At 42.0% G+C, this 13,955-nt stretch overlaps 1 protein-coding gene across 1 annotated transcript in view; it reads right to left on the reverse strand.

Annotated features, from left to right (window-relative positions):
• The window catches only part of LOC101686371 (F-actin-uncapping protein LRRC16A), a 265,401-nt gene that overhangs the window by 28,655 nt on the left and 222,791 nt on the right, over positions 1-13,955 (reverse strand). The window contains 3 exon segments of the mRNA XM_045068435.1: positions 911-1,060; positions 3,291-3,384; positions 6,864-7,039. Of these exon segments, the coding sequence (XP_044924370.1) occupies positions 911-1,060; positions 3,291-3,384; positions 6,864-7,039 (420 nt within the window).

Raw genomic sequence — 13,955 nt, forward strand, 5'->3', positions numbered from 1 at the left:
ACATTCCATCCTCGAAAGCACAGGAAGTCAAGGGAACTAACCGGAAATGCAAATTTAACGCAACACCGTAAAACTGGGTAAATTAAAAACAGAAAAAAGCACCAGAGGGGAGAAAAATGATAGGACCAAGACAGAAACTGTCATCCTACATATTTCGTGTGTGTGTGTGTGGGGGGGAGTCCTCCCCACCTTTTTAATGGGTTAATTGAAAATATTTTGTCACAAATGACCTTCAGAAGTTAAATAATCCATTTCTCCTAATGAAGTTAGGAATTTTTTCCCACTGCAGCCACAGGCACAGATCCAGGTTGTATGCTCACGGAAACTTCCAGAACTTTTCCTTGGGAAGGGGGTATGGGGGTACTTTTTAAGAAACAATAACAAAAAAAATCCCCCCAAAAAATGAGCAAAGGAAAAAAAGAGGGAGAGACAAACCAAGGAAGACAAACCAAGACCAACCAACCTATTCTCTTCACTCTAGAGAACACCCTGATGGTCACCGGCAGGGGGGGGGGCAGGGGGGACCATGGGGACAGGGATGAAGGAGGACACCTGTCGGGCTGTGCGCTGGGGGATGCAGGGAAGTGGTGAATCACTGTATTGTACACCCGAAACTGATATCACGCTGTACGTTAATTTCACTGGAATACAGAATAGAATAAGATGAAACAAAGTGAAGTTTTACGAACTTATAAATCCAAAATAAGGTACAAGCCTTTAGCGGGGACCTGATGCTTCAGCTTCATTAACGGTCTCTGTAAGCAACACGTTTCTGAAAGAAGGCTCTCTGGCGGGGAGTTCTGTTTGGGTCTGGTTTGTAATGGTGAGAGCTTTAAAAAAGAACAACAAAAAAACTGTAGCGAAGCCCTGTGGCGATGGGGTGACGGCGTCACCGGAGGACGCGTCTTACCATACAAGTATCCAGATCTTCCAAACGCTCCATCTCCGTGAGCTCCTCCTCCATGACCACCGAGCGCTTTGCCGGCTTCTCCTCGGCCAGCTCGAGCTCTAAGGTCTCTGGCTGAGCGAGGGTCTTGCTGCGTCTGCTGAAATGGTCGGCCTGGGAGAGCGGAGGAGAGCCAGCGCCAGAGGCAAGGGAAGAGCGTGTCAGCAGAGCTCTGGGGGACCCTTCCACAAGGGGGCGCGGCGAGGGACTCTCTCTGCCTGCGGCCAATGACAATGCTTAATGCATTCACCCTAAAATGACTTACCTCTTCGCACCTTTGGAGGGTGCGTTGTCTTAGGCCAGAAATTTAAAAACCTCCTTTAGTAAAAGACCAAGAACACTTGGTCTAAAAGAAAATAAGGATGGTTCTTTTTATTAATTTGACTTCACCGTTCCTCTGAAATAACTTCTTTCTCCATCTAGTGCATTCAAAGTATCTAATGAGGGGAAATAAAATGATTCCAACCTTTCCTGTTTTTAAAGGGCTGAAAGGAAGGAAATCGCTAACGAAACTGCAATTGCGTCCAGCTTTCATTGTTTTCAGGTAGTGAATGTTGTATGTGATAGGATTTATTAATTCCCACTGTTAGGCTTTAGGTAAACCTAAAAACATTAATGATAAGAGGTAGAATAAACTTAATAAACTCAAGTGGCGGGCTGATTCATCACCAGGAACTTTGATTTAATTCTTTGGAAACGACGAGAACCAGTTGACAATACCGTGAACCTCTGGCTACGCTTCTAAACTTAAACTGGGGAATATATTAGCGTCAATGGAATGTCTTTGAAAACAAAATTTCATTTTTTAGATACTATTCCTCTCACACAGCAGTTAACCTCTCCTCTTACAATCCAAATCAGAATACTAAAGTTCAATACATAAGTGCACCCACACAATTCTTTTTTAAATTGTTAAAAAAAATTTTTTTTAAAGTATACGTTTTGAGTAAATTCTTCAAAGAAAGATAAATGCAAAAAAGGTGAACAATTTAGCCAATTTAGCCGTCCGGTGTGGCGCTTGTGGGCAGACATGTTGATTCAATATCAAGGGGGAATTCTGAGGGAACCCTGAAGCTGTGGGTTATCGAGCAAGTTCCCATAAAGGATGCTCCATTGATTTTGCTTCTGCTTATTTAAAAAAAGGAAAAGTCTGACTTGGGAGCTCTAAACACTAACCCAGCTCTTTCCTGTGCCGCAAACGAGAAGCTAGTGCTTCTTAAAACCTTTGGGGTGATGAACCAGTTTTTAATATCTCCGGTTTGCCATATACCGACATATGGGAAAAATACAATAAACATGAAGCTTTGGAGAAATAACATGTGTTTGCGTTTGTGGCCATCTCCGACTGCTCTAGAAACTTCTCCGTGTTTCCTCTTGGTTGCTGACCTGACCTTGTTGGGGACGGGTGCCGGGTGAGTCGGCCAGCTCTAGCTCCTCCCAGGCAGGAGACGCCTGTCCTACCTTCTCGGTTTTAGAGGACGGCCTACGTATTTTTCTGAAATAGTCATGATGACTGCCTCACGGAGAAGTGGTTACGTTTTTCTCATTGTGGAGTTCACTGGCATCACGAACAACTCAATGCCATAAACCCTGGCCATCTCCAGCCTGCACAGTTAACTTGAAATCTTTCTCTGGGGAAAATGTCAAGACTTGATTAAGAGATCTGTACCCACATCGCGTTGCTAAAATGTTTGCGACATGAGACAGGAGTAATAAAACCTCCATCGATGCCTCAGGGGACTTCCTGAAGTTGAAAACACATGACATTCCTGATATATTTTATATATGCAGTGATATTGGAAGTCTTCTACCTTGATAAAGCCAGTCTCTAGACAAAAGAAATTTCTTTCTTTACCTCAGTTATATCCAAGAGGCCTGGCTGGGCACGCAGCCACCAATCCCTAGAATGTGTCCACTTGACTCTGGCCTTTCTTTGGACTCCACATATCTCCTTCCCCTCACCCCATGTTTTCAGGAATAGTCCATTCTCTGATGTGAGTCGGAGAGCAACAAAATATGCATACAAATGTTAAATGACCTAAAATATCTTAATTTTAGATCTCAGTCTCAGTAATATTTCTAAGCAAAACTTTGATCTGCATTATAAATGCATGACAAAATTTCTCAATACCATCACTTTTCTGTGCCCTTCCATTCCTTCTGGAGAGATTCTAACAAGTTCTAGAATTGTCTAGAAGCAATGTCAGAGAGGAAACGTAGGATCGTGGCCCAGAAACCTGCAGAGGAGTAAGATGTGGGAAAGAAGCTGCCTCCCCCAACTCTGAGGCCGCCCGGTGTCACAGAGGGCCCCAGCCAGAAATCCCACTCTGGATGGGCACAGTACTCACCAGTTTTTGTGATGGCAGCGTGACAGCGCATCTAGGATTTCGTCCACAATCCGATCAGACAGGAAGGAGGCCACTGTCAGCTTGACCTCACTACGTGAAAGGCAAAAGGACACAGTAGCATTTTAATTTGTGCAAAGAAAAAACATCACCCACCGCTGATGCTATGTCGAGAAGGTCAACTGTGATTCCGCTTCTCTCTTTGAAAACGGAATATCGAACATTTGCACAGGGCTAAGGATTTCCAAAGATGAGCCTTAAATGCCACCATAAACACACAGGTAACAGACCTGCTTGGCCAATTTCAACCTGTCTCTGCGATCTCAAAACTCAAGATGTAGGGGCATAAATGAGAACCATCTGGATAAAGAAAAACTGAATGGGAACCAGATGTACCGTGTGGGTAGGAACAATTCCTCCACTGACATAAAGGAAAACAAACCTGGGCTGGAGAAAATAAGAAAGTCTAGTCTGATCGTTAAACTTGGGTTATTACTGTAATATGCATGTCCCCTGCCTTAAAAAAAAAATACAAAGCATTTTACCAATCCGGTGGTACCACACTGAGCTGCTTCTGCCATACTCCCCGTCTTACTTCGACTGTTAACATATTCACCACTCTCTTGCCTTTTATGAACAGGTTACCAAATGTGCACCTTCAGTGTCCCTCGTCTGACCTTAAGAAGGCATCCACTCGACACAAAGTAACCCACTAGTTAGTTTTGGGGTTTTCACTAATAAACAAGCCATGAGGGTCTCTGTCAGAAAGCTGGTACTTTAGTCTGCATTTTAGTTATCTGGTATTCCCAAGAATTCAAATTCCACCTGTTGTCTTTAGTCTGAATAATGCTACCGAAATGCACGTACCCATAAACGGACATGAACGCATGACACAGCTGAAGGGTGAGCTGCAGAGAGACAGACCCATGCTCCCGTATCGCCTCGTGAATTCAGTCTGGTTTTTTTTTTTTTTAAGATTTTATTTATTTTAAAGAGAGAGAGAGATCACAAGTAGACAGAGAGGCAGGCAGAGAGAGAGGGAAGCAGGCTCCCCGCTGAGCAAAGAGCCCAATGCAGGGCTCGATCCCAGGGCCCTGAGATCATGACTGAGCTCAAGACAGAGGCTTAACCCACTGAGCCACCCAGGCGCCCCCAGTCTGCTTTTGAAGTCAAGAATTATTCAAGTTTTTAGAGCAGGGAAAAGAGTTATCAAAATAAAATTATTTAACCCTAAAGCTAAGGTTGAAAGTCTATTTGTGGAACAGGGAAAAACCTTTCTAACCTAAAGGCAGTAATTTGCATTGAGATTATTTTTCTGCCAAGGCAGATTTCGGATGGCAGGGGAAAAACGGAGGCACTAAGTCTTTGATGTCTACATTAGAAATTTTCCTAGGCTAAAGATAAAACAGCGTTTCTTTAATTCCTGTCTCTGAAACAAGGTCTTGGGAGCTACTGGGCTTATCTAATACTTTACTTTATTATTTCCCAGAGGTGTCTGCTGGTAAGAGTCACCTGGGTCTTATTTTTTTTTTTTTTAATTTTATTAACTTATTTGAGAGAGAGAGAAAGAATGTGTGTGAGAGAGAGAGCATGAGAAGAAGCATCAGAGGGAAAAGCAGACTCCCCGCTGAGCAGGGAGGCCAATTCGGGACTCGATCCCAGGTCTCCAGGATCGTGACCCGAGCCAAAGGCAGTGACCCAACCAACGGAGCCACCCAGGCCCCCTCACCTGGGTCTTACTAAAAATACAGATTACCGGGTCCCACCGCAAACCTGGGGCAGGAGGGGTGGTTTAGGAGAGGAGGGGGACTGGGAATCTAATTTTGACCAGTACTTCCTCCCATTTTTTTAGGCATGTTTGGGAATTTTCTTCCCCAGAAAACTAGAGAACCAGTCATTTATTTCGCTCTTTCTCTCCCCCCTTCCATCTGAGTTGGGGAGGGGTGGCTTATCTGTTACAAATTGTAGCACGAAAAAAGATCCTTTAAAATGCACTCAAAAAAAAAAAGGCTTCAGGATCGTTCTATCATTTTGTTACTGGAGAATGTGCTTCCTTATTCAACTCCCAAACTGCAGACTTTGAGAAGGAAGGATTCCCCCGAACCTGCGGGCGCACAGCTGTGTCTGCATGTATACACAGGTGGGGGCGTTAGTATTTTCATTGCACATGTGCTCCGAGTACCGCATTATAAAAAGCTGAGCAAGGACTCCATGAACACAGAAGTGATTCACTGACATGAGGAGTTCTAACCTGCTGGTCACTTTCCAGAATGAGCCCATCCTCAAAAGAAGGGACCGTATCTGACAGAATTTGGGACTCCAGTAAAGGTGTCATCTATTGGTAATCCAATCCAGTTGGACAGAAGGTTGGTGGCCAATGCATTTTTTTTCTTCCTTAATACTTCAGGGGCTTCAATAAAAATCCTAAAACTACGGGTTGCAGAAATACTAAGCATACCTAGTCTGGGCTCGAGTCAATAAAATCATTGTTCTATGGGGTCCTGCAAATCTTTGAAAAGGCCTTTCATTGCTCAAGTCTTACTGTTCAGTTGAGTTGACCCTAGAGTTTTTTTTTTTTTTTTAGAAACCCCAACACACACACGGGACAGCTGCACCCTAGACCCGAGATGGTCGCGTTGCTGCAGATTCCTCAGTCCTCGAAGTTCGACGATCTACTTTCCATAGCTAGGTTGTAGTCATCGTTGGCTTATTTTAAATCTCATTTTTCTCATAGGTTCTCATTCAGCTACACATTATTCATTCTGTGTTAACGCAATTCCCAATTCTTCAGAGAAGAGTTGGGATTTGTTTTGTTTTGTTGTTGTTGTTTTTAATACATTGAAGTATTCCTACCAAGATCCACAAACAGTTAAGAGAGGACACTTAAAAAATATTTCTAAATTTTGTTTCTAGCCCTCTGACTCCCCAGTGGAGAAACACTGAGAATTCGTGGACTATTATTCAGACCGCGCACCCCCCGCCCCACCCCACAGAGTTTCTAGTGGAAATCAAACACAGTTTGTTTGGTGATCACACCTTCTCAATATTCTTGGGTATCTTCCAAACTTTACCAGGCACAAACCTAGGTCAACACACCAGAGCGGCATCAGCACGTACCCAGTATCCAAACCCACCAAAGAACACAAGGGGCAAATTCGGCCAGGTCCAAGTGGGCCTCCTCGCCTACCTCCAGACTGTGCACTTGCTCCGAACAGCACAGTAGCAGAAAGCAAGCTGCAAGTTAGTAATTTTTTAAAGGTGGAAGATAAGCTTCAGGAGAAGAAAGGGATTACAAACAGGTGCACCCCTCCCCCACCATTAAAAATCAAACACTTAAAAGAGCAGAGAGCTGTAGGCTCCTGAGTAAGGCAGGCCTATCTGTGGTCATCTTGTTTTGGAAATGTATAAACCTGGGCGTTCCTGCACAGCTCCGTTTATATACAATTACTGCCCCTGAGACATGCCGAACACACTGTACCTGGTGATAGCCAACAGTAACTAGTGTCCCCGGCTGCCTCGACTGCGTTCCCCGGAGCCGCAGAGCCTCGGTTTCTTAAACGTCATAAACCTACCTAATTTTGTTGAGGATATCGATTCCAGACTGCTCCAACAGGACATTTTTCACAAAAGTCCGTGGAATGGAAATCTTTTCAGTGCTGGCGTGAATCAAGTCTTGTCGAATGTGGGCTTTCTTCATGACATTGGGACAAAGGTCCTCGGCAGCATCGACCATGGACTCCAGCAACACCTGTAACGCAATGCAGTGGAGGGGAGAGGTGACGTCAGAGCACAGGGCTGGGGGAGAGGTGACGTCAGAACATGGGGTTGGGGAGAGGTGACGTCAGAGCATGGGAGTAGGGCAGAAAGCTGAGAGCTGGTTATACCGAACCCTGAGCCCTCCCAGAACAGGGACACAGAGTCTCGGAGCACGACCAAGAATTCTGAGCTGCTCCTGGGGCACCAGTGCTGGCTGGCTGATCGCTGGATTTATCGCTTTAAATCACCGGAAGCCCCAGCCGAGCTTTGGGCTGGCATTTGAAGGGTCACGGTGTGACGGCTGCTTGTAACACCAAAGCACTCAGAAGAAGATGAAAGAAGACATGTATCAAGCCTTTATACACCAACTTACCGGTAGCACCGGGACTATTCTCTCTGCTGCTAGAAAAGAAAGTGCCAGATACCCCTGGAACATATATCAAGCGTGAACTCTTGCATGATTTTACAAATCACAGAAACCCCAAATCGAACCCTTCAACAGCTCTGTCAAAACATAGGTGGTGAAAAACCCACCGATGTATGCTTTTAAAAGGAAAGCTTTAATGTTCAGTAAAGTTATAATTGTTACAAGACACAGCATGAATGACAAGACAAAAACATTTAGCGGGCACTTGACAGAGAACAATCAAAACTCTGGAGTTTGCAAAATGTTTCTGCACCTTTTATCCTTCTGACACCTGTGAGATGGGGGAGGAGGTGCTTTTCATGTGATCACCATTTTGAAGCTGAAGAACGTGAGCGGGGGAAGTTAGACCATTTGCGGGAGTTAGAGGATACGGCTGGGAGTGTGGACAAGGGCACAAAACGCACTAGCGTGAGACCGAGATCTGAGTCCTCATGGAGGGACACTGGCTGTTGCTGATTTCTCCATTTTAATTTCCTCCTGTATAAAATGGCAAATAAAATAGTTCTTGCTTCCTGAGATTACTGACGATAAAATAACATTACAACACTTGAAGTGTTCAGCGTGGTGCCCAGCCCGTGATAAAAATTCAGCCCGTCACAGGTCATATTAGGAATGTTTCCAAGGATGCTACTTTCAACAGTAAGATCTCAGTGTAGGGAAGCCAGCTTGATCCCGTCACTAGACAGGGAGAACAAGGAGGAATGAAGCCTGTTACGGGCAGACCGGTCCCGTGCTCTGTCAGCTCACGTATTCACATACAGGCCCCCACCTACTAGTAACACCCCTCATTCTGCTGCGGGATGAGCAGTAGAGCAGCAGGATGTGTATAAAGATCTTCTGGAAAACCGGGGAGGACGGGGAGGAGGCAGCTACCTGAGAAATTTCCAAAAGCAATTCATCTTCTGACAGCACTCTGGCCCTATTATAACGCTAATTACTGATTTCACAAATCATTTCAAGAAGGCTGCAAGCAATGCAAATACATCGGTTTAAAACAAATTACTTTCCTCTTTGGCATGAGAATAAACAGACTCTGGTCCAGACTGTGTGGCATCCAGTACTCTGATCAGAAAAACCTCGGGAACCAGCATGCTATTGGGATTCTGTTAAGTTCATCCATATGCTTGTGACCTTCAGAAAGGTTCCTTCTGCATGACAGCGCAAATTTAGCTAGAATGAATCTCACACCTAGAGGGGAGGCCTGGCCTCCAGTGTAGACCCTGACATGAAATTTCTGTGGAATGCAGATCTCTGCATTCTCGCTACAAATTCATTTCTCTGGCCTCTTTCTGCTTTCCAAATTGATAAATGCATGACTTCAACCCTATACAAAGCAATTTCAGCCTGCCCTTGGCACTCAACTCAACAGAGGCTTTGGACTGAGTCCCTACCACCCCCTGTAGCCCACCACTGACCAACACGAGAATACTGTATTATCCCACCGAAGAATATCATCCATGGTAGCCTTTGACCCATATAATAACCTTCTAAGTGAAGGCTGGTTTTCACAAACCCATTTTATAGCTAAGGAAATCGGGTCTTGGAGAATAGTAGCGACTTGCTTGAGCTCACTTAGCTGGTTAATGGAACAGGTGAGATGGGGTCTCGGATCTTCAGTTTGCTATGCCAGGGACCCGCTTCTAGTGCCCGTGCCCATTGTTCTGAGGAGCCTCCCTTTCCTCTCTCTTTATAACTTACAATTTTCATCCCTGTTCCCTTGGGCCAATGGTACCCAAGGCTTCCATGGTAGACATTCTGGTCATGGGCTTGGTAGAAAGGGGAGAAAAAATTACAATAGAGCCTCTGACCACTTCTTGGTATCCAGCCCCCAGCTCAGATTCTAGAACAGAAGCTCCTTCCAAGTACCATGGCTTCCGCACACCAAACCATGTTCTCCAACACCCAACCTTCCCACAGTTTCAAATAACTACCTACATTCCAATGATTCTCAATCAAATGTTTATGTACAACCACCTACATAATCCAGAACATACATATACGTACATACAATGCAGTCTAAACATTTCACCTGCATTTTCTACCATGAATAGGTCAGTTGTAACACACTTCATCCCCCCCTCACCCTCCACTAAACAGTAACTACAACAGCAAAATCCACCAGTTCACAAAGTTTTTATTGTGATGGTACCAGACGAGATCAGAAATTTTAGTCTTCAACCCTGTCCACCACATCTACCTCAAAAACATGTTAAATTTACTCCTATATGCTTCCTCAAAAGCAGAAGTAGGTCAGAAGATTATTCATTAGCACAGAATAGAAATCTCCAAAATATCCAGTAATTGCTCAGCTTGCTAGTTTCATTTCTTGTCCTATTTCTGTATTCCCCTTCTAGCTATTTCCCATTCAATTACAGTTGAAGTTTCCCATATGTTGGCCCAGGCTCCATCCCCAGGCTTTGCACACACCATTCTCCTGGCCTGGGATCCTTCTTTCCCTCTCTGTAGCCAAAATAAATGGTCTGTCGTCCTCCATACTCAGCTCAGCTCAAGTATTACCTGTTGAACAGACTTTCTTGCTCTTCTCCCCTTAAGCCCTCTATACCCCAAGCTTTGATGACACTCCTTGGTAACCATACAGCATCTAGTGGAGACTTCAGAAATTAAACGTGTCATAAAACGATCAAGAATGTAGCACCTTGTAACCACTTGGGGGTGTGAAAGAACCCCTCTGAGACTCTCATCCAGAAAAATAAGTATAAAACTTAGCATGTAATTTTAGAAGTTCGTCAAGAGCTAAAGGCACCAGATTGCAGGTATACAACTTGTACCGGATGGCCATTGTGAAACCCTACCCTTTATTGCCTAGCACACTTAAAAAAAAAAAAAAAATTATTTATTTATTTATTTATTTGCAGACAGAGATCACAAGTAGGCAGAGAGGCAGGCAGAGAGAGGAGGAAGCAGGCTCCCCACAGAGCAGAGAGCCTGATGTGGGGCTCAATCCCAGGATACCGAGATCATGACCTGACCCAAAGGCAGAAGCTTTAACCCACTGAGCCACGCAGGTGCCCCCTTAGCACACTTCTTGAACAGTCTCTAAAAAACCAAAAAATCTTACAAGCCCCGGGACTCACTAAATGTGGGTACTAAACAGTCCATCTTTTCTCTACTAATCTCTCTTTCTGTTGCATTGGTTTGTCTACTTTTGATTACTGTCCTAATTATGATACGTCTTAATATACGCTAGGGTAAGACTGTCAACCATCTTGTTTTTCTTCGTAAGTGTCTGAGCTCTTTTTGAGCACTGCTTTCCCGTATATTCAGAATCAGCTTTGTCAAGTTCTGTTAAAAACCCATTGGAATTTTTACTGAATTGTATCCAATAATAGATGAGTTTGGGAAAAACTGACATCCTGTGATGTCTCTTCTATCCATAAGCCTGACACATATTTTACTTTGTTTTAGACTTTCATGAAAGACCTTCAGTCAAGTTTTATAATTTTTCATCACTGAGGTGTTAAACATCTTTTTTTTTAATTTATTCTAGGTACCTTAGATTTTTCTGTTGCTATTTAAAAGGTTAATTATTTCTAATGATATTTTTGAACTAGTTTTTGTTGACATATAGAAATGCAATCAATTTTTACATATTGGTGTAGCTCCAGCAACTTTATAGTACTAATCCTAACAATGTACCTGCAGATTCTTTTGGGGTTTCTAGATAGACCATCATAAAATCATAAAATGTACAAATCAGAATAATTTTCCTTCCTTCTTAATCCCTTTAATTTTCATTTCTTTTGCTTGTCATATTGCATTGGCTACAGTCTTTAATATAATGAATAGAAATTATAAAAAACATCTTTGCTTTCTTCCTGATTTTAAAGCAAAGATTTTTATCTTTCCCCCAAATTTATTAAAAAAAAAAAATCCAGACCTACAGAAAAGTTGAAAGAGTGAGATAATATTCATATCCTTTTCCTGAAACTTAGCAATTGCTAATAATTAGCAACATATGCTTTTCTCTTTCACTGGATCATTTGAAAGCAAGTTAAAGGCATCAAGACGCTTCCTTCCTAATTTTTAGCTTTAGCTCATTAGTTTCCAGCCTTTCCTCACCTCTGATATTGGCATTTATAACCCATGTATTTCACTCCCTACTAGTTTAACTGAAGTTCAGAGGTTCTTATATTACTATTAAACTTATCATTTAATTCTGAATATTTTCTTATTTAAATCATATTTTTGCCTTTGACCTTTTGGTTATAAGTAATTCTTAGGGGACTCCAGGTGGCTCAGTTGGTGGCTGTTCTACTCTTGATTTCTGCTCAAGTCATGATCTCAGGGTGGTGGGATAGAGCCCCATGTCAGGCTCTGCACTGAGTGTGGAGCCTGTTTAGAGTTCTCTCCCTCTGCCCCTCCCGTGCTTGTATGCATGTGTGCACCCTCTCTCTCTCTCAAATAAATAAATAAAGTAATTTTAAAATCAGTAAACAATTGGATTTTTGCCCAAATTTTGTCTACTAAGTTTTAATTTGTTTGAATTGGGACTAGAGAATATGGTTTTTAAAAAATCATTGCGATGTTCATTATGACCTCCTTAGCATTTTTCATAGATATTCCAGGTATCCTTAAAAGAACTAATATTATTCTGGTCCACTTGATCAGAACTGAGAAGTCTGGGGCACCTGGGTAGTTCAGTGGGTTAAATCCTCTGCCTTCGGCTCAGGTCATGATCCCAGGGTCCTGGGATCGAGCCCCACATCGGGCTCTCTGCTCAGCAGGAAGCCTACTTCCCTTCCTCTCTCTGCCTGTTTCTCTGCCTACTTGTGGTGTCTGTCAAATAGATAAATAAAATCTTTAAAAAAAAAAAAACTAAGAATTCTGTTGCTCCAAAATTCTTTTTTTAGTATTTAAACTGAAATGTTCACTTCCTTAATGCATTATTATTTTCTTTATTCTTTTCTTTTGAAGTATAATTAACAGTATATTAGTTTCAGGTGTACAATATGATGATTCAGCAATTCTATACATTTCTCAGTGCTCAATAAGGTAAGTGTACTCTTAATTTCCTTCACCTGTTTTACCTCCCCCCTCTGGTGACCACCAGTTTGTTCTCTGTATTTAAGGGTTTTTTTTTCTGTTTATTTTGTATTTCTGTCAATTTGTTTCTTAAATTCTAAATATGAGTGAAATCATATGGTATTTGTATTTTTCTGATTAACTTATTTCACTCAGCATTATACCCTCTAGGTCCAACCCTATTGTGGCAAATGGCAAGATCTTATTCTTCTTTGTGGCTGAGTAATATTCCATTGTATACATATATTACGTCTTCTTTATCCATTCATCTCCTGATGGACACTTGGTCTGCTTCCATATATTGCCCATTGTAAATAATGCTGCAGTAAGCATAGGGGTGGATGTATCTTTTTTTGTTTTCTTTGGGTAAATACCCAGTAGTGGAATTAATGGATGGTATGGTAATTCTATTTTTAACTTTTGAGGAATCCCATACTGTTTTCCATAGTGGCTGCACAGTTTATATTCCCACCAACAGTGCACGAGGGTTCCATTTTCTCCACATACTCACTCATACTTACTTCCTGTCTTTTTATTTTAGCCTTGTGTCAGGTTTAAGATTTGACTTGCATTGTAGGTTTGATTTGCATTTCCAGCATCTTTTCATGTGTCTACTGGCCATCTGTCTGTCTTCTCGGAAAAAATATCTATTTAGGTGCCCTGCCCATTTTAATCAGATTATTTGTTTTTTGGCATTGACTTGTAAAAGTTCTTTACATATTTTGGATATTAACACCTTATCAGATACATCATTTGCAAATATCTTTTCCTATTCAGTACACTGCCTTTTTGTTTTGTTGGTCATTTCCTTTGTAGTACAAAAGCTTTTTATTCTGGTATAATCCCAAAAGTTTAATTTTGCTTTTCTTTTGCCTGAGGAGACATATCTAGAAAAATGTCTCTATGGCTGATCAAAGAAATTTCTGCCTATGCTTTTTTGTAGGAGTTTTACGGTTTCAGGTCTTGACATGTAGGTCTTTAAGCCATTTTGAGTTGATTTTTGTGTGTGTTTTAAGAAAATGGTTCAGTCTCATTCTTTTGCATGTAGCTGTCCAGTTTTCTCAGCACTATTTGTTGAAGAGCCTGTCTTTTCCCTATTGTATATTCTTGCCTCCTTTGTCATAGATTAATTGACCATAAAAGTGTGGGTTTAGTTCTGGACTCTCTATCCTGTTCCATTGATCTGTGTATCTATTTTTGTGCCAGTACCATACTGTTTTGATCTCTATAGATTTTTAGTATATCTTGAAATCTGAGATTGTAATACCTCTAGCTTTGTTCTTCTTTCTGATGACTGTTTTGGCTATCTGGGGTGTTTTGTGGTTCCATGCAAATTTTAGGATTATTTGTTTTAGTTCTGTGAAAAATTTCGTTGGAATTTTTGTGGGGATTGCATTAAATCTGTAAATTGCTTTGGGTAGTATGGACATTTTAAAAA

This window comes from Mustela putorius, unplaced genomic scaffold, assembly GCF_011764305.1.
Source record: "Mustela putorius furo isolate JIRA1106 unplaced genomic scaffold, ASM1176430v1.1 tig00003907_pilon_pilon_pilon:0A:0A:0A:0A, whole genome shotgun sequence".
NCBI lineage: Eukaryota > Metazoa > Chordata > Mammalia > Carnivora > Mustelidae > Mustela > Mustela putorius.